The sequence below is a fragment of the Nematolebias whitei genome, chromosome 21 (genome assembly GCF_014905685.2).
Source record: "Nematolebias whitei isolate Nwh7 chromosome 21, NemWhi1, whole genome shotgun sequence".
Taxonomy (NCBI): Eukaryota; Metazoa; Chordata; class Actinopteri; order Cyprinodontiformes; family Rivulidae; genus Nematolebias; species Nematolebias whitei.
The window spans coordinates 28,695,040-28,722,889 of NC_056518.1; the positions used below are offsets into that span (position 1 = coordinate 28,695,040).

Below are 27,850 nucleotides of genomic sequence, written 5' to 3' on the forward strand. Positions count from 1 at the left end.
TTTTTTTTTTTTTTTTTTTTTATGTCCAGAGGACCAGATTGAACTTTTTTGGATTTTTCTACCTGGATAATTGAGCATGCATCAGGATAACACATGAATCAGTTTTCCAGACATTGAGGTAAAATGTGGTGTGATTGTAGCTGAGAGTCATTCCCGTCACATACTTTGAGCGCTTTCAGATGGAGCAGTAACTTTCTTAGAAACTTAGAATTTTATACATTTTTATTTTTATGTACCGGTAATAGTTTTTTTTAAATGGACTGTACATGTCACCACTTAATGGTCATAATTAGAAGTGCTGCTTTACAACTGACAATATCGCATCCATTGCATCCAAATACAAGAAATATGGTGGCGGGAGATCATGTATGTGTGTTTCTTTAAACCACATTAATCTAGAGTTGGATAAGATGCATTAAAAGGTGGTAAATAGTATTAAAATTGTGGTTTTAATCTTCCTAAATGAGATGAAGGGGCTCATCCTTCTTCCATATTTAGGTCTTCATGACAACCCCTGGCTGTGCGACTGCCAGATCTCAATGCTGACATCCCTATCCAAGTCCCTGGGAAGTCCAGTGGTTCTGATGGATCAGCTGCTGATGTGCAGTAAGTCAGTGGGTCGTTCTGGGATGCTGCTGACCCAGGCCGAGCTCACTCGCTGTATGAGACCCTCGGTCCAGCCTGCAGCCACCAGGGTCATCTCTCCACTAGGCAGCAACGTAATCCTCCGCTGCGACGCCAGTGGGTACCCAACTCCAACCCTGACCTGGATCAAAACCTCAGCCTACGCCGGTAAGGGGTCTTGGATCACCGTCAGGTGCTGAAATGCTACAAAAACATCTGGACCTCAAGTCAGGAAGTTATCTGATGTTTCTGTGCAGATTGTTGTCAACAAGACCTTCTGCAAAACTCTGAGCAGCTTCCCAGGATTTTGGAGAGTTGTAAGTTGTTCATCTGCAATGGGGGAGTCCAATCTTGGTCCTCAAGGGGCCACTATCTTCCATGCTTTACTTGTTTCCCTGCTCCAACACGCCTGATTCAATGGTTGAATCATCTCTTCATGTTCTGCAGAAGGCTGTTGATCACCAACTGAGTCAAATCAGGTTTGTTGGAGCAGATAAACATCTAAAACATGCAGGATGGTGGTCCTCAAGGACCAGAATTGGGCACCACTGGTCCACAACTGTTTTTTTTTTTTTTTTAATCTGACCCATTCAAGAGGGGCCCCACAGATAATTGACCTTAGTCAACATAAAAATAGGTGAAAATAAGGGAATTTTACAGATATTCAGCTAAAATTTGGTGTAGTATTAGCCAATGGTAATTTACATCCTGCCCTTGAGGATAAACCCCAACCCACCAACACAGAACCATTTACCAATTAAGTTCTGTTCTGAACCAAAACTGTTCCTCTTAATGTTTCAGTCATTCAGGAATCTCCTCGAGTTGGAGTCCGTTGGTCCATAATCAGCTTGAACGGTTTGTCGTATGAGGACGCCGGTGAATACCGCTGCCAGGCCCGAAACATGGCGGGAATATCCGAGGCACTGATCAAACTCAAGGTCATGGGGGTCTCAAGACTGACTCGCTTTCCAAAGAAAAAGCCCAAAAAGACCCTGGTCAAGTCCTCGCCAAAGTACAGAAAACCAAACCAAACGTCAGCCAGCACCAACACACTCACTGAGAAGGAGAGTCCGTTCATCACAAGCCTCTTCACGGCTTTGAAGAACCGGGTTCAGAAAGCTTGATCTCCAACACAAATATAAAGACTCCGATGATCCCAAAAAAGGATCCCCTGTAAACTGGTGTTCAACATATTTGATTACGATTCGCCAAGTGACATTTTTATACATTTTGTCGTTTTTGATGCATAAATAAAGAAAAAAGAACAAAACAAGCAAAACACAAGATGCTATACAGCTGTTTTATCACACTTTTTGTAAAAAAAAAAAAAAAAAGATTAAACATTTTACACAATAACTGTTCTTTGGGTCATGATTCATTTTAATTTTTTGTCCAGTTTGGATTTTTAGGAAACATCTGTGTAGGGTTTCTGTTTCCTGGTGTCTGGCCCCATCTAGTGTTGTGTTTATGTCTTGCATTCCCTGGTCTTCAGCTTCTGTCTTTGGCACCTGTGATTCTTCACAGGTGTCTTCACTTTGTCTAATTTGTGTTTCAATTATTTAAGCCTGTGTTTTTGTCTTCCTTGTTGTCCTGGCATTGCTATTTGTCTCCTGGTGATGACCTGTCTGCTTCCTGTTTGTTCCAAGATGTTCCATGTAAGTTTTGCTGCCTTGCCAGCCTTTTGATTTTGTAAATAAACACTTTATTTAATATTACAGTAGTCCCTCGTTTATCACGAGGGATCCATACCCTGAAGCCCTGCGATAAGTGAAAAAAGTAGGAATAGTAGTATAAGTAGTAATAGTTTATTTTAGTGAGTGTGTGGGCATTTTAAACCCTTACCACATTCTTGCAATATTCTAAACAATGTTTTTTTAAATTCTAAAAGAGCACAGCATGTCATGATTTCAGCTCTCTGCCTCCATCTGCACTCTGCCACATGTCTTCTCTTTTGGCCACGCCCACTTCTCCGCTACAGAGCGGAGGTCCTGAAATGCTGCAGGAGGGAACTTCTCCTGCATTGTGGGCTGCACAAAGGTGCAGGAGGAAGCTTTTTTTTCCCTGCAGCTGTGGGCTGCACAAAGTTGTATCAGGTGCTAAATAATTTTAAAATTTATTTTAATTAAAAACTCCATGCCGATCGTGCAGCTCATCCGTCGTTCAGCCAATTGTGTGTCATGTCCAATCTTACTTTGAAAAACCGTGATAGAGCGAGTCCACGAAAAACGAACAGTGAAGTAGTGAGGGACTACTGTACTTCTTGAGTTCTCGACTGCTTGCCTGCATCATTGGGTTTGCCAGCACCAGCTTATGACAGTCTGGGTGTACAAGGATAATTATTTAATTTAATTCCAATAAATATTGTCAACCAAAAAAAAACAAAAAATTCCTACCATGTGATGGTCGTCAAACTCTAAACATCCACAAAAATTTTGGAAAAATAAAATTCTTACAAAGAGAAGCCAGTCCTTAACATATAATCCTTAATATATCTATATTTAAGTAAGAACATCTTTATTTATATGGCACTTTTTGAAACAACAATCTAATATGTTTCACATCATATCAAATATGATTAAAAATGAACAACAAAATGAGGGGGGGGGACAAGAACTTGGAGTTAAATTAACAAATCTAAGCGGCAGTATAAAAATGATGCACTGAACTCAGATTAACATGCTGCACATGTACTTCATCGAGATAAGCTTTGACTAAAGTTGAAACCACATATCTTTAGCACACCCTGGTGGCTGGTTTCAGAACATTTTTTGATCCCCCTTGTCATGTAAACAAATAGGATATTTACCCCCCACTAAAACACAAAAATACACTTCAAATCCATTTTTAGGCATTTCTTTTTGCTGATTCACGTATCTCTTACTTTACTGCTGTGTGTTGAATAGAAACGTCTCAGGTTACACTGTGATTGACAGCTTGTTAGCGAGTTGGAAGGGTGTGCAGGCGGCACAGCGTCCAGAGTGCACAGACTCTGGTTCCAAAAATGCAACGTGGCAGGTGTGTTCATAAGAACAGAGATTTGGGTTTTAATTTTGAATAATGGGCTAGAATCTGAGAAATTTTGTCTACCTTTTTAAAATCTTGATGGTTCCCAGCAGTCTCTCACTAAGCGCTCAACTACATGGCACAAATATACCTCCGTACAATTAGATTCAACCTTCATATTTGGGACATAGAGGATTTTGCTCACTGCTACAAACGCAACGTTTGATAGTTTTGTGTACAAGTTGCCTTTTCTCAGTCTCTCGTGTTGTTTTTGCCACATCATAACATCATATATCCACTTGAACCAGTCTACTGGTTTGTTGCAGCAGAGCTCGGTTGTTCTTCCAGTGTGCTGAGTCAGCATGACGAAGAGAAGCTGTCTTGGCTGAAGCCCAACTTCACTGCACTGCAGCAGTGATGTGTGTCTGCACTAACCCTATCACTGCAGCAGATGTGTGCTAGATTGGTTGAAGTAGATATGCATGCAAAAACCTCTCACCCACAAAATGGTGGAAATAATAAAGTATTATGTGCATGCATTTAAGATGGCATTTTATGTGCAAGTATAAGTACACTTTCCTACCCATATTAATGAGTAACAAGCAGTAATGTCACAAGCATCGCCTGAGGCCGTACTATGAAGAGCGTGCGTTCACCACGTTCCTCCTGGAGTCCAAACGGGATCACCTTAGGTTGTCTGTCCGTGCAGGGCCTATCACACAGTTAAGACGAAGAGTTTCTCCAGAGAAAAATCCAGATGAACACAACAAAGCTAAGGTGTAGAACAGCTGATCATCAACTGGCAGCCTGCGAGCCACATTCAGCCGCACAAGGAGTCACTTCTAGCCCACGAGTTGAGACAGAAGTGTGTTCAGACTCAACAAAGCGGCACCTTTCTAGGTCAGCTTTGGTTTAAAGCTCTTAAAGTGTGACATTTATTCTTCTCTGATTGTAAACAAAAAGGTTTACCTGTATTTTCCTTCTAGACTGGACATGCACTAAAACATCAAAACGTCCTGCAGATCAGAATCATAATGTCCAACAAGTGGATATATTGTATTTTTAAAAGATTTTAAAGAGATTCTCTGCTGTTTTTGAACTTATCATCCACACAGACTGAGTATATGGTTAAAAAAAGAATCCAAAGTGGCGATTTAGGGTGCTTTGACTTTAAAAAAAAGTTTAGTGTAAAACTGAAAAAAAAAATTGTATTGACGTTAACAGGATTTTGGCAAAACAAGTGAGAAAACTCAGTCCTCTCTGTAGCTCGTCAGCTCAGACGGACTTCACAATCGAGACATCAAAGTTTAAATGAATCACAGAAAGTGTGACTGAACTGGTGATTTGATATTTTTAACAATCACAGTTCAATTTTAATTAATTTTAGAGATATTTGCAGTGCACATAACACACAACGGAGCATTAATAAGCTTATATTTTATTTTTTTACCTTTAAAACTGAATGTTAAAGTGGTAAACTCATATCTCCTGAATAAAACACTTCAGAAAACATACATATTCACATGTGTGCCCATCCATGCCTCCCGCTGCACACGGTTCAAGACTTGAGATATAATTTAGTTTTCAAGCAGCAACTGTTTGAGGCTTATTTTTCAGTCTGTTTCTTAGAAGTCAGTGTGACAGACTCAAGTGTGGTTACCATAGTGACCCAAACGGTTGTTCGATTCGAGCAGAGGCTCAGACCCAAGAAAGCAGACGGTTTTATATTTATGCATTTAATTTGAGCTTTTATTGTTTAACCTTTTGTTTGACTGACTTGTAAAGCCCTCTGGTCAACTTCTGTTGCTTTTAATGTGCTAAAGAAGTAAAACTGACATTGAATAGTGCGTCTCACTGGACGAACCACCACTGATGCTTTCTGCACTGGGTTTGTGTAACAAAAAAAGGACCCATTTTCAAAAAATTTTAACATTTAGCTGAAGATCTTTCCTTTAAAATGACCATCAGAGGGCAGTCAGCTCCAACACTAGCTACTGGCTGCCATGACTGAAAAACAACCACATAAATAAACCAAATACTGAGGAAAACAATGCCCTGAGGTCAGCTTTAACATGCTAAACCTGCTTACATCATGTAAAATATTGATGTTCAAGACCGTTAACTGATGAATGGAGAGTAAAGTTGGGTAAAACACGACAAATATTCAATAAAAAGGAGCAAATCCACCATGTTTTTTGGTTTTTAGGCATATTTGTAAATAAATAGCTCAAGAAAGACACTACAAATTAACAGTTGGTGTGTTTTTAATAGTAACATTGGACAAAATCTATAAAACAGTCCTCCCCAAAAATCCATGTTACAATATTCATCCTTTTGTTACATTTGCAGTAAAATCCACAGAAACAGTTTGTTCTCATAAATAACACCGGGGCTGCCAGTTTTATTACGTTCAGTAAAAGTCCTGCCAAAACAAAAAAAGTGTCAGGGTGATATTCTTCCCCGGCTACAGTCCGGCTGTGTGTTTGTGCCGAGCCGTCAGGAGCAAAAAACAAGTGGCAGGGAGTGACGGCGAGCTGCAGACACGTCTCGTGTGATTGGTGGTTTGGTGCAAAACAAGCTTCAACCCCCTCCTGATGAACGAGTGACGTAAACAGCTTCCTCCCACCCTCCTCCTCCGGTTTCCTCCTCCCTCAGCTTGTCAGGATACATTAAGCTCATATGGCTGTAGTGTTCAGCAGCCGCAGAAAATGGACAGACACAAGAGAGGGGGAGGCAGCCCTGGCTTTTCAGTGCTTTACCTAAAAACTAAGGTTTCAGGGGTTTTAACAAAGGACGAGAAGCTCAGACATCAACAAACACAGTCCCGTTCAGTAGTAAGGCACGTTTTCCACTCGCATAAAGATAAATCACTTTGGTAGAGCGTTGAGTAAAAGCAGGAACAAGTGTGAGGTAGAAACACTAAAACCTGAAGTGCGTAAAAATACACGAGTCTGGTACGAGTACCGACTGCTCACCAGCTGAAACTTTCAAATTATAGGTTACACTCAGACGAAAGGCAGGCTCGTGATTCATATATAAATATTATTAATCTGATGGTTTCCTAATCTATTGCATCACTCAATGGGAAATTAGTACCCATGATCATACCAACCAGCTGAATTAACATCATAACCAACAGTTCTTTAGCTGATCTTTCACTTTGAGCAACAGGAACCAGTTTGTCCCTGCGCTGGGAGAAACCCGGGCCTTTGCCCTCCTGCTTGCAGCAGGGATTCCAAATTAATTATCAACCCAGGTCTGATCCGACAGCCTGGCAGATCCACGCGCCGCTCAGGCTGCTTTCACCCGAGCCGGAGGTTTCCACAAACGTGCCGCTGCGTTCAGGCAGAATCCAGGAGAGAAAAACAGGAAAGGGAAGACGCCTCGACAGATATCGGTCAAACAGGCGAAAGAACATGTGGAGAAAACACAACGAGACGCTTCCTCTACCCTTACAGAAAAACATGTAAAGAGGAGAAACACGAAACAGAAGCTTTCACGTGTAAAAATGTGTTAAATTAATTTTTTTACACGTGTTTTGTTCACGTTTCTCATGTGAATTCAGAACAAAAACATGAGCTTCACGTGTGGAAAATCACCTGTTTTCACATGCAAAACAAAGCTTTTGCACGAAACGCACATGAACCACAGCTGTGTGCAAAATCAGCTGTTTTCTTGTGTAAAAATGAGTTAAACCAACATGTAAAACACAGGTTTTACACATTTCACATGTGAATTTAGAAACAAACAAAGCTCTAACTTAACATGTGGAAAATCAGTTGTTTTCACACGTAAAAATATGACGAATTAATTTGTAAAACACAAATTTTACAAATTTTTAAGTGACTTTGGTACAAAAAATATATATATATAATGTGAAAAACCACCTTCACATGTTAAAAATCAAGCAAAACTCATGTGAATTTGGAACCACGTGCACACAAGCAGTAGAAAACCACATTTTCACATTTGAAAACACGTCAAACGAACACGTGAAACACAGTTTTTCTGTGTTTCCTGTGTGTCTGGGACATTCTTCTGCATGTTCATGTGTTCCAATGCAGTCACTTATATGTGAAGCTATAAATTATTGTTTTATTGTCACAGTCGGGGTAAAGCCAGAGTTCATTTACATTAAATGGACAGAAGACAAACCCAGTTCAAAGCCCGAGCGTAAAAGCATATCGGTTCTTCATAAACGAGGTACCAGCAGTTGAGTTTGTGCCTCAGGACTTCACATGTTCAGTTGCAGTCCGATGGAGAGCCTCGTTCAGTCCAAACCCTGGTCACCCAGGTTCAGTCAGGGTGGCTCCAGTGATCAGGACTTTACCAGAATCTCTATAATGTGGTCCAGCTCATTCAGGTCCATCAGACACGACTGGAGACCTCCTCCTGTGGAATGGATGGGAGAATGTGACTTCATGTTCTCGTCGGGCCAAAGTGAAACGCTGATGGGCCACAAAGACCCGGCTGCGCAGGCAGACAGCAGATCTGAAGTCTCGTACATCGACGTATCGATGTCCTCAAAGATATCGTCCAGCGCCAGGTCACTTAGGTAGCCCACAGTGTTGGTGGCGTCGCTGAAAGTGTTACTGCTCGGGCCGGCCACAAGTTTCTGCTGCTCCGTGGAGATGTTTGTCTCTAGAGAGGGACATTCAGGAAACGGCAAAGAGTCAGGGCCTTCACAGTTTCCCACTGCACACCCGGGACACGTCACTGACACGTCCTCTACGAAGCTATCCCTGAGCAGACAGGAGTCGGGGTTGATGTTGTGGAGGTGTAAATCCGGACCTCTGGTCCTGTCGCTCTGCATCTCCTCCTGGATCTGCCTGAGCGTGTTGACGAGCAGCACGGAGCGGCGGAGGCTGAGCTCCATGCCGACCTGGTAGTCCTGAAGCTTCTTCAAGCAGAGGCTGAGCACCACCTGACGCTGCTGCAGGTGGCTCATGTCTGGTCTGGACACGGCTTCTTCTTCGTCTCCGTCCTCGTCCCCATGAGGCTTCTTTTCCACTCTCCTCGCAGCATCGGGGAGCACCTCGGCCTCCAGCTCCTCCAAGCAGCTTCTCTTTCGCTTGACGCCTCGACCCAACATTGACCTGTGATGATGTAGAGAGATTGTCAGCTAGAGTCTAATTTTAACTAGATCTCAACACTCTCAAGGCAAAAAGGCACAAAATAAGATGATAGATGTTTTTCAGGACGATGCTATCTATGCGCGTGGTCACAAGTGGGTGTGGTATGACCTAGACCCACCCACTTTTTGGAAACTACTCAGTTTATTTTAGAGCCTCTGACTGAACTGTACATTACAGATTTAATATCAATTGTTCGTCTTTGGCTGCTGTGTTGGTCTGGTTGACGGCCAAGGTGTTTCCCTGTAGACCAGTGTTTCCTAAACTGAATCATAAAAATCACAGTTTATTGTCTGGTCAGTTGTAATATCATATTTATAATATAATGTAAAAGAAAACATCTTTAAACTTCTATTTATCATGTCAATATTGAATCTGAATTTTTGGTTTTGACCAAAGCACGCTTGATTTGCTTGTAGATACAAAGGTATTTCTTTTCTGAATAACTTAACAAAACTAATTCATGCTTTAAAGCGCCTACAAACCAAATGAGATACTTTTAGTCTTGCAGGCCTTCCTAATGGAACAAATTAAATAATTCAGACACGACTTTAAAACTGTAATAATAAACTGTCATCCACAGGTAATACAGACATGAAGCTAACACACAATCCATTACTATTTAAACTATTAAGATTATTTAATTTATCTGTAATTGTAAACTCTTTATGTTTATTAAAGCACAAAAAAAATAAATCCTTCCTTCGGCTACTCCCTTCTCCAGGGGGCGCCATAGCAAGTGAACATGCAACAAAGATATGGAATTTGACACTGGACGTCCTTCCTGATGCAACCTGGACTCACAGCCATCGAGGTAGAGCACCTCAGCACACAGAAAGCAATTAAGGAAGAAAATTAAAGAAAACTGAAGGTCTTTTGACTGGACCAGCCTTGATTAAGGGTGGGCTTAGGGCACCCCGGGCCCACCCATAGCTACACCCCTGGTCCAAACTTTATTGTACAGTTTATTCATCTTCCTGAGCCTCTCACTGCTATAAGACGTGTTTTTCAGCATATTTCAATCCCCACAGCCTCCTTGGTCAAACTGAGGGGTTTAAACTTCAACAATACTTCCTGAAACTAGCTGAATTTACAGCACATTCTTCAGGGAGGTGACTCTTAAACCCTGCGTGAGAAAACCCATGTAAAGTTGGTATTATTAGCTCAAATATAAAGATGTCATACCAACATCAAGCATGCTTCTCCTGCAGATGAATACTGGACAAACTGTACAAACATACGAGCAGGACATGCAAGGTTTTTCTTCTTCTTCCATTTAACAGAGAAATGCTGTGACTCACTGCAGACACCCCTGCAGTCTGACAGACTTTATTTCTCCTTTAACTGCCCACAAATCACCCCCTCTTTTACCACTAACATGAACCAAACTGCAAATGATAGTTTAAATTTAAATTATTAGGGATTTCAGCTCTTTAGACTAGGTTTATATAGGAAGGAATAAACCCTAATCTGATATTTGACATTTCAATATTTTACTTTTACATTCATAAACAAGAACAAGCTTTTTATTCCAACCTTTTATATATATATATATATATATTTTTTTTTTTTTTTTTTAACAAGAACCCCATATGATCACAGCTCCCCCAGCTGCGTTTAAAGGAAGTTTAAAAGGAAAAACGTGAGGAAATATATAAAAATATTTTTAAAACAACGAAGTAGATAATAAAAAATATCCTTACGTGTCCTTGAAAAGTCGTGTCATGTAGCGTTTAAAACGTACTGTCCTCCTGGACTCGTTAGATCGCGACGTTCCGGTGCTGTGGAGATCCGGAGTGTCAGGAAAGAAGAAGAACAGTCAATCTACCGGAGCAAAGGGGAGGAGGCGGGGCTACAACGTGAGAGGGGCGGAGATTTGGAAGGGAGGTAGGAAGTAGGTGCGGCTTAAGCAGCAGGGTGGGGAGAGGAAGGCGGAGCTTCAAGATCCATTCGCAGCAACAACTCAGGAAAAAAAGGCGGGGCTTTAGCTAAATAAGGCGGTGCTTCCGCCCAGAAAGAAGGCGGAGCTTCAGGCAGAAATTCGAAAGTAGAACGTAGAAGGAAGGACGAGGATTGGGTCGTTTAAATGTCAGTCAAACCTTGGCGTCCTCCTCTCACGGGGCAGCGAATGTGCAGAAGGTTTGTTCCGCCGCATTCAGGAACAGCTCGTACAAATCAGAGTACACGTGTTTTTTTTGTTTCCTGTCTTTTATTTTAACCATATGGCGGTTTTGAAAAAATATATTATTGTTTTATAAATAAGAAGTGTAATATATAGGTTTGACAACAACAAAAAAAAATACTGACCAAAACTGACAGACATTAATCATGTATTACCTGGCATTTGCCAGACTAGACCAGTGATTTCCAAAGTTGTTGTCAATTACCCCCTGGGGGTTTTCAAACTTGAGAAAATTTTAAGAAATCAAATAAACTTTAAAGGTGATTGTCAAAAGAATGTATACTCTTCATGTTACAAACAAATAAAAGCAATGGTCATAAACACATAAACTGTATAATGGTTAAAAGGCTAATAGGTGGGGTAAAACATCTCATTCCACTGGTGTAGTCTACGTGATATACAGGTATATGGAGTATACCCACTAGAAAAGCTTAAAAATTTCAGTATACCCACTTAAAAGTGTCCAATGATACATGACGTATCATTAGGCACGTGCCACTGATATGTTAAATGGCAGTTAAATGTTTCCATAACTAGTGGCATGCAGCGCTTGTTTACTACATTTGCTTATCCAGAGAATTATTGTATAATTAGTACTTCTGTACTTACTACTTAATAATTGCTTTGAAACTGCTTTATAAAGTCTATAACATGTTTTTAATACAAAGCTAACTGTTGTACAAAGTTTGTTGTTCATTTATTCAGAAATAAGCATCAGAGAAATTTGGAAATGTTCAATATGCTTAACAATCCAAAGAAATTGGCGATTACGTTGTACTAGTCAGTGTACTTTGGTTTCTAAGCACAGTATATCCACTACAAAAATGTAGACTACACCACTATTTACAAGCTTCTTTTTTTTTTTTCCATTTATCCGTTATTTATCCAGGTAGTCTCATTGAGCCACGAGAACTCATTTTCAAGAGAGACCTGTTTAGGGAGCAGATGGGGGTTAAGGGCCTTGCTCATGGGTCCAGGGTGGGGCGAATGAGGGTGGGTGCAGGTGTGGGTGCTTCACCTACCCCACCCACATTTTTGATGTTGGTACCGGGGCTTGAATCGGCGATCTTCCGATCACAGACCCACCTTCTCTAACCTCTGCGCCACCACTCCCCCCATTTTGTTGGTAAAAAGCAGATAAGTCTGTGATGCAGTAAATTTGAAAGATCAAAGGTCACACTTTGCTCATTGCTGGCTCATCCCCACTGTAATGCATGGCGGTGGCCGTGTCATGATGTGGGTTGGAGAGGTGTTGCTCAGCAGTAGGGACTAGGAGACTGGTCAGGGACAGAGGAAAGCTATAAGAAAAAAACAAAAATATATTAAAAAAGAAATAAAATTAAAAACCGGTGACCCAGACCTCAGACTGGGTCTAAGTTTCACCTCGTAACATGACAGTCGTCCAAAGCACACCGCGAAGACAATGGATGACACGTGGACTTAATGACAACTGTGCGTGTCCTAGAGCAGAGCCCTGACCGGAACTGTGCCAATGGTCCCATTCGTTTGAGCTTGAGAGGACTTCTTGTTGAAAGTATTTCATATAGTAGAAATGTTAAAGGCTTTATTAGCGTTTAAAACTTTTTTATTTTTCAGACATGTTTCATTGTTGTGGAGGCCAACGTTCTGCCAAATGTGGGGAAGATACAACGTAAAGCCGTCTGAACCATGTCTAAAAACCTGATTTCAATCATAAATTCAGTTGAATTATGCAAGCTTTCATGGATTTTTACCAAGTCAGTTTGAGAAATATCTGGAAGGCCTGGAATGCTGTGTTGAGCTCCTGAACGCAGCATTTTAAAGGAACCGATGACTCAGAAGGATGAAGGAAAAGACAAACACCAAATAAGGAAACCCTTGGTTCACTCTGTCCATCCATTCCTCATTTACTTATTGTTTCTGGATTTCCTTCACACTTCTGTTGCTTGTTCTTTTCCTTGTGCTGCATTTTCTCTCTCTGATGGCTTACCCCCACTCCTATGAGTCGTTATGCTGAATCATCAGGAGATGATTAATCTTTAACTACAATCTAACCAGCAGGCAAGCTTTACTTCTATGAACACTTACCAATATCTCCATGACGAGTATCTTAATGTGAAAAACGACAAATCTGGTTTTCATTGAGAATAGCCGTCTGCTGTCCATATCTTGCCTTACAGTCCAACATCAGTCGACCAGGTGGGGACAAATATTCATGTCAAACAACAACTCTCATCTCATTTACATTTTAATATTTCCTGTTTTTTTAGTCATTCATATGTCAAAATGTTCAGTTCTTTCAGATGGCTGCTGTGACTTTTATTTTTTGTAACTTTTATCTACCCAAATGTTTACCTTTTTTATTTACAAATGTTTTCTCATAAGAAATACTTTTACCAGTAATCATCTTTAAATCCTTCAAAAACATTATGAATACAAACACATGAAAACTCTGAGATCTGGTTTCGCTACTGGCTGTTTATTTCTCTTCTTATGCTGTTATTAGCTATGGTAAACTTTCAGCTACACTTTTGTTACATTTAGCTTTTAGTCAAGCTTTGGTTACTTTTGGCTTTTATCTAGTTTTGGAACATAGTTTTTAGCTAGCCTTATGCTACTACTAGCTTTCCCCCCTTAGTTTGCGTTTTAGAAAACATTTAGCTACTTTTACTTTTTACCCAATTTTTTTTTGCCATGTTTAGCCAGCCTTTTAATACATTTAGTGTATAGCTTGCATTATACTATTACCATTTAATTAGCATTTTTCTACTTTTGCCATTTAGCTAGAATTTTGCATCTTTTATTTTGATTTATTGCTTTCTTTTAGAAAGCCTTTTGCTACATTTAGCTTTTTTTTTTTTTGCTTTTAGCTAGTATTTTGCTTTTTTTTTTAGCTTTGTTCCTTATAGCTTAGTTATTGTTTTAGTTAGCATTTAGCTACTTTTGACTTTTATTGGTATTTAATTAGTGCTTTGCACCTTTTTAGATAGCATTTTGATAAGTCTTACCTTTTAGCCTTTAGATTTTAACTAGCCTTTTGCAGTTTGTTTAGATTTTATCTGTTTTGTTCCTTGTAGCTATCCTTTTTTATGTTTATGTTTCAGGCAGCCTTTTGCCCTTTATAAAGCTGAAAAATTTCCATGGGAAATAAGTTTAAGGTAAATCTGGAATTTAATGCATTAATGGCTGATTTTATTAACTATAATTACTTTTAAAAAATTGTTTACTGTATTTCCATGTAAATTTCCATAATTCGCTATTTTAACATCTCACGGAAAGATTCCACCACTTTGAAGCCCTATTCTAGGAGTAGTATTGATTTCCCCCCTGAAAAACAAATGTGTTTTCTCTAAGTGGTTCCAATACAGATATGCAATCAATGAGAAATAACTCTTAAAGAAATAAACTCTAATATTCTCATTAACTGAAAACTTGCTTCAAAACTTTAAGGAAAATGATTTGATAATAGCCACTTGTCCATATTTGCAATTTTTATTATGAAAAATATTTACAAAGATGCTACAATGTACTTTAATATAAAAAATGCATACATTTTACAACAATAATTAGTCTTTGAACTTCTAGCTCCCATTCAAACCAGAGTGACATCCTTCAGGAGTGTTGTAAGGTTTTCAGCGTGTTGTAATACTGTACTTTAGTAGATTTCATTTGCCTGAGTTTACATTTCACTCATGATACAGAAACAATTTGGGAAATAAAATGCATTTCACTTTTCGCATATTCAGGAGAAAGGCAACTGTTTGCATAAATGGGTGTAGAGCATTTGAGTTGTTTACAGTCATGTATGAAAGAGCTGCATAGTAATTTGAACATTACCCCAGTTATTACTAATAGAAGTAAAAAAAAAAAAAAAAAAAGGAATAAATATGTACTGCAACCAAAAATGGAGGAAAAAAATAGGATAAATGTAATTTTACAGGGCCTAGTTGTTGGGTTTGTAAATCAGTATGGCATGTCTGTACCTAGATAAAATAAATACAATAAATAAAAATAATAAATTAGATGGGTTGATACAGATTTCATTTGTAGCAACAAATGGCAGAAATAATAATGGCTTCTCCAAAACAGCTTCTCCTCATTATTGGATCTGAAAGCAAAACTGGAAAAATACTTTATATTTTGAAACCAAAACGTGAGAAATCACATTAGTTTGGAAGTAACCTTCCTGCTCTGCAGAAAACTTTTGCAGAAAACGAGAGAACAGCGCCTAATCGGGCGTCACGACGCCGGTCCTGACACCTTTTCACAGCCAACCGGGAAGACACCGTTCGCAAAAGTCTGGCTACATTAAAAATTTAAAAACCGCTCGAGAGGGAAAAATAATAAACAATGCCTGCAAAAAATCCCCTAACTGTATAATGCAAAAAATATTTTCTATTTACATATATGTACATATACATATATATCATTTATATTTGCTCACACCCTAAGAAAATATGCATTGGTTAATAGATTTGGATTTACAATTTGTTCTGGATTCTGGTGTCTGTAGTGTGATGAAGCTCGTAACAGTAAATAAACCTTAATGGCAGGAATGGGCTTAAGACAGGATGTTTCAAAGACAAACATGGAAAATACGCAAATTAAGAATGCATCATGGAAAAGAAAATTTTTATCAGACATAATAAAGATTGGGGTTTTATTATCAAGGTAAAAGTCGACTGCTTCGCTCACTGGATGTTTACGGTAATAAAAGCTCGACTGATAAGGAAAATTAACTTGTTTTTTCCCCACTTGCTATCAAACCCCCCCAACAATCTGTGTGTAACAATACCAGAAACATGCACGTGTTCTGTGCATAGTTTGGGATACAAGTCTGTGGGATGTGGTCTCAGTCTCACGACCCCACGATGATCTCCATGATGTGGTCCAGTTCGTTCAGGTCAGACCTGCAGCTCGAGCTGGAGCTCAGGGCTGTTGACCCGTGAGAGGACAGGCTCTCCAGCAAATCGTAAGGCCCCATTTTGGGGGTGCCAGTCAGCACCGTGTCCAGGTCATAGTAGGACGGGTCCACGTCTGAAAACAGCTCCTCGAGTCCAGGGTCAGGGGGCGGCACCGGGTGCTTGATCTCAAAAGTCCCAAAAACCTTGTCCCCTGTTCTGGAGTCTGCGCTCAGATGGTCCTCGTCCCCTTCCTCCCCCTCTGACACACACTCCTCGCTGTCCTCCTCTTCGTCTTCCTCGCAGTCACCATCTTCCTCTTCTTCCTCCCAGCAGGGTCCCATACCAAATGGACCGGCCAAGTAAGAGGCCGAGGACAGCTGTGGTGAGACAGGGGACAACGTGGACATGATGGCCTCAGTCTCCACATCGCTTTCCATCACCACCTCCTCCGAGTGGTACCCCTCTTCCAAACCCACCACGGAGACGGGCTTTGGGCTCTGCCCGGCCTGAGTCGCTGCATCAGTCTGTCTGCATAGTACTTCAGTCGCCACCAGGCGGTCAGCGGGGCACTGGGCGGCTGCCAGGGCCTGAGTCATCATCTGCCAGGTGCCGTCCTGGGTCATCTCCTCCTGGATCTGCCGCACCGTGTTGGCTATGAGCACAGAGCGGCACAGGTTCGGCTCCACCAGCATGTGGCACAGCTGCAGCTTGATCAGCGACATGTCGAGCAGCGACTGCCGCTGCAGGCTGTAGGAGGACAACAGCGTCCGAGACGGAGCAGACGAAGACGCAGGGCCCTGGTCACCACTGGAAACCGGCTCCTCTCCAGGGTCGGAGAACTTGCGCTTGGTGCCCTTCAGGAACATGTTGTCTCTCTGCTGTGATGGTGAGAAGACACAGAGTGAGAAAACTTGGCTGAACACCTCAAATTCATCATCACAATCAGTTTTACTGATAAACATAGAGACTAAGTGTTACAGACGCAGACAAAAACGTATGGACCTTTTCAGAAGACAAAGAGAAACCCACAGAGGTCGATCAAATAACTTGAAACTGACTAAATTAAATAGAAAATATTGAAAATCAACTCGTTGAAATCAGTTGTTGCTTTAGAATTTTGGTTTAACAAAAATATTTTAAAAGATAAACTCATGGAACTGGCCTTGACAAAAAAAAAAAAAAAAAAAGATACCAGTAATTCTTTTTCCTTAATATTTTCTTGCTCAACCTTTTGGGTCAACCAAACAATTACTGTAAAACTCTTGAGACTTCTGGTCCACCTGCCCACACAGGTGTTCTGGTCCAGTCCTAATGTTCAAACTGCTCCAGCTGTCTCAGATTTGAAGGTTTCTTCTACAGATGTTTCAAAGCCTTCCACAGATGTTCAACAGGATTTAAATCAGGGCTCAAAAGGATACTTCAGAACAGTCCAATATTTGGTTCTGGTCCATTTTGTTTTTTTTAGCTGTGTGTTTTGGGTCATTGTCCTGTTGGAGTACCCATGACCTGTGACTGAGCCCAAGCTTTCAGACACTTGGCAACACATTTCACTGCAGAATGTCTTGATAGTCTTGAGATTTCATTGTTCCCTGCACAGATCTGACACCCTGTGAACAAAGAGCTGAGGGACTTGTTGCAAAAATCTCCTGTTTTGTCTCATCTATCCATTGTACATTCTCCCAGAGGTTGGCATTTATATTATCGGTCTCTTTAATTTGTCCTCAGTTTTCCTCTAGTGGACAAGTCCAAGCAGGTTGTCTCCAGTCCTGTGGACCTTAACCTTCTTAATAATCTGTGCAGCTGTAATCAGATGAACATCAAATTGGTCTTAAAGTCAAGTTTACTTTACCTAGAACATGCCATTATTTTTTTCCAAGCTCCTGAGACAACTCTCAGCTTTGTGTTGTGTTACACACCATGATACCAATCAGCCCTGTGACTACCTGTGACCATAAAAAGACACCATAGTTTAACACGTATAGACAAATTATTGTAGTCATTTCTAGGGGTACCATTTTGTCGAGACCAGCTTCATTAGTTCGTTTGCTTTTTAAAATTCTGTTAAACCAAAATTAAAAAACAATGACTTATTTTTAATAAGTGGTCTTTACTATTATTTATTTATTCATTATAGTTACTATTACTTTTGCCAGTCTAAGGTTATTTGAGTGACCTTTGTGGATTAATATTAACGAAAAGATACCAACAGATTTTTCTGTGTCTGTGTGTAAAAGTTTTAAATTAATGTGGGATCTAATGAGGGTATGTGGTGTAAAATTTGTGTGGACATGAGGAATTTAGGTCTACAGTACTTTACAAATGGAATACAAATTTACAGTCTGAATTACAGAGAATAGTTTGTTGTGGGTTTTTTGTTTTTCTTAGTTTGCTATACCTTTCCTGTTGAGAGGCACAGGCAATAGTAATGCAGCTTGGTCCTGGCTGCAACGCTTCAAGTACTTTTGTACGAGCGAGACGCAGCTTTTGTTCAGCGCCATTTCTGCACATTTTAGGCCAGTCTGAGGCAAGGCTCCTGCTGGGCGGAACAACCACACTTTTAACAGACCACTGAGCCACCGAAAATAGCATAGTTACCAACTAAACGCACACGCTGCATCAAAATAAGCACAGTCTACAGAGACTTGTCAGAATACAAAATAAATAAAAATACAGCAATCAGGTTATATAATAAGTGCTCCATTTCCACATGTGATCTAAAATAAAGGATAAAAGTTATAGTATGGAAAATAAAAACATTTGTAATTCATATTGCAATTATAACCGCTGTGACCCTTTAATATTTACAATCGGGTTGCCAAGTCAACACATGCAACACTTCAAAAACTAGTAGGACGAGATTTTCCACTTTGTCTTCACTGAGGAAACAGGAAAAAAAGAGGTAGAGTCACATTTTTATGAAATGCTACTACAAGAACACCTCGGACAACAGAAAGCCTCTAAAAAAGAAAATAAAAACAGGGATCACATTAAAAATTAGATGAAGCTCTGAATAGAAACATGTGGTGTTTAATTTTCCATTAATCAGGAAGAGGCAAACTGTGCGCCCTTTTTAAATAAATGTGGGTAGGGGAGCATCTTGGTCAGTGATTCCTCGTGTTTGAACATTTCCAGTTGTGGTCGCGTCTCTTCTGAATATGTAATCACACCAAGTTGAATTTGTTGTAAAACGCTTACCACCACTGTGTTTCTGTGGAAACCAAAATGAAAGTTAACGCTCCAGGACGGCTGTTCCGTGTCACAACTCCTGTTCACCCCAACAAGTGTCACCTAAACTTTAATTACAAGCTCAGTTTCATCCTATTATCACAAACTGGTTCCATTTCTCGTTTATTCGAGAGGTTTTGTAGTTCCTTTAAAACAAAATTGTGGTAATAAAAAAAAAAAACAAAAACGTGTATTCATTTGATTCAAACCAGTAATTTTTTTAGCAAGTTTTAAAGCGCAAGCAATATGAACTCCATAATGTAGAAAATACAGACAAAATTGGATATAAAATATGTTGCAATAAAACTGTGGCTTTAAACTCTAAAATAAACATCTGTAATAGTTGAAGCTACCATAACATAGTCCTGATTCATGCTCAATAATCCAGGTAGACAAATCCAACAAAGTTAAGTCAGGTCGTCTGGACGGTTTCTACTTGAATTATTGAGCATGAATCAGGATATTTTGAACCACTTTGGCCATGTCTGCCTGAAACTAATCGGTGGTGGAGAGGGTGAATGACAGAAACCACCTGAGCACCTTCAAACTTGAGAAGGTGCTATGTATAAGAATGAGTTTGTAACGGCTCCTCGGGCTGATGAAGTCTTCTGGATGAAAGACAAAATGTTTCAACAAAATAAACCGTCCAGAGGACCTGACTTAACTTTGCTGGATAGTCTTTGATAATGACTAAAAAAGTCTGGTTTGTGTATAAATGTCCAAAGATAAACACAATGCTAATCCAGTTAGCTTTTCTATGGTATTTTCTATGTTAAATTAGCATCCATGCTAACCGTTGATCAGCAGCCTGAGATTAATATTTTTTAAAACATTGTTTCAATAATTACGATACGTATTTTTTTGCGTTACAAAATCTCAAATTTAAAATGATCAAAATGATACATAGTTTGTACAAATTTTACGATTTATCACGTTACAAGAAGAAACAAGCTTATTTTGTTTACGAAAGTGCAGGTATAAAAACTAAATTTTAATTGGTATGGAGTGATGTCTGGAATTCCAGCCCTATATGGAATAAAGGGAAATCCTCAAGCTTCACAAGGACACTGAACATTATATGAAGGGATTACCCAAGAGAAATAAATGTCAGTTTAAAATGAAATTAAAGTAGGACTATTTCAACAGACATACCTATTTAAATTGAAGGGCAGATTATCTTTTATAGTTACTTGGATTGGTAGATGGTGACTTTGTGAACAATTTTTTTTTTTTTTTTTACAAAATTCTCAATTATCTCCCACTCTTGAATTTCATTAATAATCTGCCAACTGTGACCAAAATTTCTGTGAAGTGGAAATGAAAAAAATAAACAGGAGTACACAAATGCATTGTTTTCAGCGTGGACTTTCATCTCCGATTGACCTCTGACCTGGCCTTGCTCAGTTCACTCATTGTTGTGACAAAAATCTAGATGATTTATAAGATAATTTAATTAAAATCTACATCAGAGGCTCCCAACCTTTTCCCCTCAGAGGCCCCCCTCCCTTTTGCAGGAACAGCTGCACCCTCCCCGGCTGGGCAAACAACAAAAGAATAATTTACTCATTTCTCATTGGTAATTTATTCCAGATTTTCGCCATTTTTTGGTTAAATTTAACACCCTTTATTTTTGCGGAAATGTCACGCTTGTATGATGTTTGTCTCAGTTTAAGCTTTGTTTTCTTTGTGACACAGAGTTAATCAGGACTGTCTAACACTAAAGCTAAATTATTAAATAAGCGTGTCAGTGAATGCAACTGTGAAGAGGTTAAAGTGTAAACGTTGTTGTTGTTCAGGGCGCCGGGGCCAAACAAAATGCAGCCCCGCTTCACGTCACCGGGTCCGCTCCTGCCCCATCCCCCACCGCACGCTCAAAAGGCTGCACTTTCTTAGCTCGCTTTACCACACGGTTAAATAAAAACTTGAAAGAAAACAAAACCGCCAACCTATTCTTTATCACATGTGCAATGTTTGAAAAGCAAATCACCGCGTTAGCGCCGTTAAAATGACTTTAAATGGTGCCGCTAGCCGTGAGTGCCGCATGCTTTGTCTTTTCAGCGACAATGAGGCCATTTTGATCTGAGCTAACAGCTAGCCGGCTAACAGCTAGCCGGCTAGCTAGGCTAACTGGTTTCGGCTTACGGGCTGCGGCTAGCTCACAGTCCGAATATGTTTAGGGAAACGGTAAAAGATCACTCCTGGGGGGTATAAAACACTCAACCGGCCACAGTAAGCAACGTCCCACTTCCCCAAAAAACAATTATAACAAGCGGAAAGCTAATAAGCTAAAAAGCTCCCACCCACACATCCTCCGCCGTTCTTCCTCCTTTCTGGCCAAAAACAAGTTTTCGCTGCGGCTGGGATGTTTAAATGTTCCCCCCTCTTTCCTTAAAAAATAAATAAATAAGCGCACACCATGGCGCCTGCCTTTAAAAGCACTACCACTGCCGAGAGGTTAGGTAGCTGTACTCACCTCGTGTTTCTGTTATTTTATTCCCGTGTTCCCGTCATAGGATCGACGGCAGAGAAAGCGGAGACAGGGCTCAGATGAGATCATTCATGCCACGGCTTCAGAAACTGAGGTGCCTCCGTCCCGCTGCTGCTGCTGTGAAGCGGACGGAGAAGGAAGGGAGGGGGAGGGGAACCATCTCCCTTCAGATTCCTCTCTGACGATTTCTCCCCGCTTCTCACCACGACTGATGACTAAACAGCGAAGGTCTACGGCTGCTTCACGAAAAAAGGACTTTAAACCAGCCTGTCTTGGTTTTTCATGGCACCGCTAGCAATCAATGAATTAACAAGTACTAGGGAATTATGTTGACTATTTTTAAAAAAAAGCACTACGTGTGTGCGAAACGGTTCTTAGGAGTGTTTTATTTTATATTAAGCAATTTTGAAACAAACTTTTGACTTTATTTGCTCTACAAATCAGTGTTTAAATGGACTTTTTAAAGATTTTCGCTCAGTTCTGACTGACAATACAGGAAGTGAAGATTCATTAGCGACACCTGCTGTTCAGGAGAAGAACTGCAGCAGCACCGGTGTGAACAGCAACAAACTCTGAAACTGTGCTTCACCCTGATTCATGGAGATCAACTATTACAGAACGACTATGTTTTATTGTTTAGAATCTATAAAATACATGTTGTTACAGACTGTTGCCAGGGTTATTTATTTTACATCAAGCCTTGTTTCTGGCATCAACTTTATTTAACCATAAAAAAATGAGTTCAAGATATCCTGATGCATGCTCAATAATTCAGGTAGAAATTTTTAAAAAACTTAAGTCAGGTCCTCTGGATGGGTTAAAGTTGTAGAAACATTTCCTCTTTCATCTGAAAGACTTCTTCAGTCTGAGGAGCTGTACTAAGCTCAGTCTTATAAATAGCACCTTCTCATAGTGGATCAACCAGTTTGTTGTTGACATTCAAAACTAGCTGTTCACATGGTAAAGAAGGACCATCAGCCTAAAGGTTCCCACATAGTCAGGCAGACCTCAGTCCACGTGTACCGGATTTGCATGTCCATGCAAAGATTAATTTTTACGACTGCATATGCATACTCTGTGTCACCCAATAAACTGTCTGGCGATGGACTGTTTTGTATGCAACATGGATGTATTAATTCCCCTTCTTCATCCGTGGTCTGGTTTAATGGCCTTTTTTTTTTTTCCAAGAGGCAAGCAATCTCTTCCTCCTCGTTCGTTGACGCCATGACTGAAATTGTGAGAAACAAAGGAATTTGTCACAAGCAAATTAAAATCAGGCAGTTTGTTGTCAGTTTACGTTTCTACACCCCCCTTGTGTTCACGAACTTTGTGATCGAAAGAACAAGATTGTGGTTCTAGGCAGTCTACGTTTTCTTCGCAGGGTAGCCGGACCCTCCTTCAGAGCAGAGTCGGAGTACAGTCACTGCTTCTCCACAGAGGGGTCAGACGGTTCGTTTTGGTAAGAATACCCCCAGGAGTTCTCCCTAAGGATGTGTTCAGGCATGTCCAACTAGCTGGAGGTCATAAGGAAGACCCAGGACAGGCTGTCTCAGCAGGCTTGGGAATGCTTTGAAATCCTCCTGGAAGAGCTGGATAGATGTGGCTGTGAAAGATGTCAGACTGTTACCCCCCCAACCTGACTCAGGAACAAGCAGAAGATAATAGATAGATGGACCCAATTAAAGACGGCTGCAACAGCTAAATGACATTAGTAAACACAAAAATAGCTGTAACAGTCAATTTTTACAAACATTAGAGCTAAAATCTTGAATGGTGACAGTCATCCCTTTGATCTCTCCCCACTAAACATTAGACGTCGAATGGATTTGCAGATCACGTTTATATTGAGTCCGTCGGTCTAGACCAATTCTGGACGTCTCCACGACGTGCAAACAAAGTCCACTCTGGACGTCTAACCATGACGTCACTTGTACGTCGATATAAAGTCGAATGTTTGAACGTCGGACTTGGAGGTCGTATATACATCCAAAACAGGTGCAGGTGTGCCTTAGTGAATCATAATTTTTATAACCATAAAATTTACAATCATAATTTATGATCATAAAAGAGTAACTGTGCACAGTTACTCTTTTATGATTATAAATTTGCACGGCTTCATTCATAAACCAACTGTTGCTATTTTTTCTCGAAGCTATTTCTGTTAATCCAGTAAAGAGGATAAAGGAAACAAATTAAAAAGTGATTTATTTGTAAAACTTAGTCCATCTGTTTCTAGTGACATTTAAGGAGTGATGATTAAATTGTAAACCTAGTATCTGTAGTGTGTGGCTTCCTGTTGCACAGTAGATGGTCAAATACACTGTTTCTTTAGCTTTGTTAGCCACACAGAGATGGTGCAGCGGCAGAGCAGCTGACTTTAAATCCGAACCCACTAAACATTAGACGTCTAATGGACGTCCAGATTACGTCTATATTGAGTCCGTTTCTGGACGTGCAAACAAGGTCCACTTTTGGACGTCTAACCATGACCGCATTTGTACGTCAAAATAACGTCAGACTTGGAGGTCATATAGACGTAATTTTTTTAACATGCATTTCCTCTATTCTTTTTTTTTCTTTTTACAACTTTTAGTAGTTACCTTATTATTTATTTGAAGAAAATCGTTATTATTGTTATTATTATTGTTGTTATTATTCAATTTTATTCCGCGTTGAATTACGGAGGTAACACATTATTGCTTGTTTTTGTTTTTCTTAGACTGATGAAGCTGGATGGAAGGTAAATGTTTCAGCACAAAAAAAACCCTGTCCAGATGCCCTGAATGCAGACCAAAGCATTTCAATTGAATGATTAAATATGAAAAAAGCATGGTACGTCTCCTTTTAAGATATCTTTAATTATATTTTGACATGGCAAAATACTTATTTGGGATATACTCAACTACATTCTGACTAATATAAATATATCTGTGAACATGTCACTCCAGAGGTTTAGTTGTGTTTATAAACCTTTTTTTTTTCCTATGTGGTGTCTTTTGAATCTGGACTTGGAATAAGGAGTTAAACTACCTCAGTAAGGTATGTTTTGTGGCCCCATTCTCCTCCCCTTTGCATTGGATATGTAAAATAATCAAAAACTAGATTAACTCGTACTCAAATCTGTTTACAGATGACTTTAAGAATGAGAGCATGGCGAAAACACAAAAGAAACCTCGATCTACTTCTACGTTATTCTGACAGTGAAGATGAGCTACAAGGCATTGAAAATAATTGCAGCAGTGTGCCTGTGACCCCACATAGCTTTAACAGTGACCGTGTTGAGACTTCAGATACCGGTAGTTTAGACTTTGATGCTGGTATGGACTACTGGTCATCCTCCTCGGAGGAGGAGTCAAATGATGATGCTGAGGTGACCAGCAGCTTTCAAGATGACCTGAGACAATGGGCCTTAGAACACGCATTGACACACAGAGCACTTAATGGTTTATTGGCCATATTAAGAAAGCAAGGACACACATTGCCTGTGGATTGTCGTACACTACTTGCTACACCACAATGTAACACCACGGAGCCTAAATGTGGTGGGCAGTACATGTACTATGGCCTAGAGAAGGGGATCTGTCGTTATTTAAGCCAGATAAAGAGCAACGATGTGCAGATTACTGTAAACATTGATGGTGTCCCACTTTTCAAAAGCAGCAGTGTCCAATTCTGGCCAATACTAGTGAGGTGTGGTAATTGGGATCCATTTGTTGTTGCTATGTTCAGTGGACAAAGTAAGCCAAGTCCACTTCAGGAATATCTGAAAGATTTTGTGACTGAGTACAAACATCTTGTAGTATCAAAGCCAATGGTATCGTTTATGAAGGCCAGACTTACACTGTAAATATTAATGCTCTGATCTGTGACGCGCCAGCAAGGGCGTATCTGAAATGTATTAAGGGTCATGCTTCCTATGAGAGCTGTGAAAGATGTTTAATAAGAGGTACTCGTGTTGAGGGAAGAATGGTTTTCAGTGAGAAGCAATGCGCTTCTAGAACAGATGACAGTTTTTCCAGAGTGGAGTACAGGAACCACCAAACTGATGTCAGCCCCTTCATTGATGCAGGAATTCCTTGTGTTAGCACATTTGTATTGGATTATATGCATATGGTCTGCTTGGGAGTAGTTAGACGCCTCTTATTGTACTTGACTCGTGGCCCAAAAATATGTCGCTTATCTGTGAGACAAAAGGATGACATTTCTAAAAAACTAGTTGCACTCAGAGGGAAGATGCCAAGTGAGTTTTCACGGCAGCCACGGGGCTTGCATGGAATGGATAGGTGGAAAGCCACTGAACTATGGCGGTTTTTGTTGTACACTGGACCTGTGGTTTTAAAACCTGTGTTATCCCCTGTGAGATACAAACATTTCTTGTCCCTGACAGTAGCCATGTCAATAATGCTGGAGTCAGATGAGAGAATTGGAAAGGCCTATCTCCAGTATGCTGAAGAACTAATCAAACATTTTGTCATGCTCTGTCCTGACCTGTATGGTAAAACCTTTCCTGTATACAATGTACATGGACTATCCCATCTCCATGACGATGTCAGGCACTTCAACTGTTCCCTGAATGATATTTCCTGTTTTCCATTTTCAATCCCCAGTTGGACCTGGGGTCTTTCTGTGTGGAGTTTGCATGTTCTTCTGGTGCTTGCGTGGGTTTTCTCCGGATACTCCGGTTTCCTCCCACAGATCAAAAACATGCATGTTAGGCTGCCTTCAGGCCTAGGCCTCCCTTGAAAATGATCTGTGATCTCGATGAGATTTGCCTGGTTAAATAAACGTTAATAAACGATAAATAAATGTGTGTTAGTAAAGCAAGTGGACATTGTACAGAGACAAGTGTGAAGTGATTGGCAAAAAAATTCAAAGCCAACTATGAATATTTGCAGGGATGTTTTTTTTTATTAATCCAGTATTAGGGGAGGCCCCAGCAAGACATTGTGCATTTTCCAGATTGCCTTTGCATATTACTAATTACTTATTTGTTTTTTGTGTTTTTGTCTTTTTTTTTTTTTTTTGCAAATGCCGATGGAATCATGAATGGGGATGCTGCAGCAACAGAAGGTTTTATAAGGACTCATGCTGCAGAGCATTTAAAACATGCGCCACAAAGAAGTGGAGGTGGAGGAAGCGGGCTCACACAGAACATTTAAAATGTGCCACAAAGAAGTGAGATGCAAATACAGGTGCCGGTCATAAAATTATATCATGAAAAAGTTGATTTATTTCAGTAATTGCATTCAAAAAGTGAAATTTCTATATTATATTCATTCATTGCACACAGACATATTTCAAACGTTTATTTCTTTTAATGTTCATTATAACTGACAACTAATGAGAACCCCAAATTTAGTATGTCAGAAAATTTGACTATTACTTGAGACCAATTTAAAAAACGAAGAAAGGATTTTTATAGATGTTGGCCAACTGAAAAGTGTGAACATGGTACCATGGTCCTTGCAAAAGGAGCCCCAACCAAGTAATGAATGATATACATACTCATACATTTCATTTTTCATACTTTTCAGTTGGGCAACATCTATAAAAAAAATCCTTTATTTATTTATTTATTTTTATTTATTTAAATTGATCTCAAGTAATATTCTAATTTTCTGAGATACTAAATTTAGGGTATTCAGTAGTTGTCAGTTATAATCATCAACTTTAAAATATTTGAAATATATCAGTCTGTGTGTAATGACTGAGTACAAGTTTCATTTTTTGAATGGAATTACTGAAATAAATCAACTTTATTCAAAATGTTATGACCAGCACACTTTCAAAAAAATTGCGTATGGTAATTGTGGTGAGGGGACTGTAATTTTATATAGCTTTTATTTCTCATGTTGCTAGTTCAGCTATCCGAAAATGAAAATGAAGGCATGTAATTTTTTTTTATGTTAAGTACAGACCAAAGCTATGTGAGCTGTGTATTTTTATAGATTTGTTTGTGTACATTGTGTTTTGCCACCAGTTGATAAGCTCCCTGTTAATTCTAAAGTTGTTGTTTTTATTTTTTTTAAGGTACTGAAGGTGGACTTTTTTTTTTTTTAGTTTTTGCCACCAGTGTTACGCTACTGTTCTGTTAATCCTTTAAATTGTGTTAAATAAAGAAGATAAATGAAAAATTTAAGGAGTGATTTGTAAACTCTAATCCAACTGTTTCTAGGACCATGTTTCCTGCTGCACAATGGGTGGTCAAATGAATATTTCCCCAGCTTCAGTCACAGTTTTAAAGTACTTTTCATATGCATAGCATAGAAGCAGCATTTTTTAAGACTAAAATAAGTTAAAGTTATAATAAAAT

General features: G+C 39.7%; 3 protein-coding genes across 3 annotated transcripts in view; 1 reads left to right on the forward strand and 2 right to left on the reverse strand.

The window, feature by feature from the left end:
• Positions 1–1,748, forward strand: part of lrit3b (leucine-rich repeat, immunoglobulin-like and transmembrane domains 3b) — a 3,062-nt gene extending 1,314 nt beyond the window's left edge. Inside the window, exons 3-4 of the mRNA XM_037694791.1 lie at positions 499–792; positions 1,426–1,748. Coding sequence (XP_037550719.1) covers positions 499–792; positions 1,426–1,748 — 617 coding nt within the window. The remainder of the gene's footprint in view (positions 1–498; positions 793–1,425) is intronic.
• Positions 1,749–7,702: 5,954 nt separating this feature from the next.
• On the reverse strand, positions 7,703–10,583 carry si:dkey-177p2.6 (uncharacterized protein LOC568712 homolog). The gene is made up of 2 exons (XM_037694551.1): positions 10,463–10,583; positions 7,703–8,723 (listed from the first exon to the last, which is right to left on the reverse strand). The coding sequence occupies exons 1-2, from the start codon at positions 10,483–10,485 to the stop codon at positions 7,946–7,948; spliced, it is 801 nt and encodes a 266-aa protein (XP_037550479.1). The 5' UTR covers positions 10,486–10,583; the 3' UTR covers positions 7,703–7,945.
• Positions 10,584–15,149: 4,566 nt separating this feature from the next.
• On the reverse strand, positions 15,150–21,661 carry cdca4 (cell division cycle associated 4). The gene is made up of 2 exons (XM_037694550.1): positions 21,523–21,661; positions 15,150–16,702 (listed from the first exon to the last, which is right to left on the reverse strand). Exon 2 carries the CDS (start codon positions 16,688–16,690, stop codon positions 15,779–15,781), a length of 912 nt encoding a protein of 303 aa, XP_037550478.1. The 5' UTR covers positions 16,691–16,702; positions 21,523–21,661; the 3' UTR covers positions 15,150–15,778.
• Between the last annotated feature and the right edge of the window lie 6,189 nt (positions 21,662–27,850).

Excerpts from the sequence above, each read along its gene's own strand:
- si:dkey-177p2.6 (XM_037694551.1), bottom strand. The coding sequence starts at position 10,485 with ATGACACGACTTTTCAAGGACAC. Across the intron at positions 8,724-10,462 it reads ACACGACTTTTCAAGGACAC|GTCAATGTTGGGTCGAGGCG; the intron begins GTAAGGATATTT and ends ACATCATCACAG.
- cdca4 (XM_037694550.1), bottom strand. The coding sequence starts at position 16,690 with ATGTTCCTGAAGGGCACCAAGCGCAAGTTCTCCGACCCTGGAGAGGAG.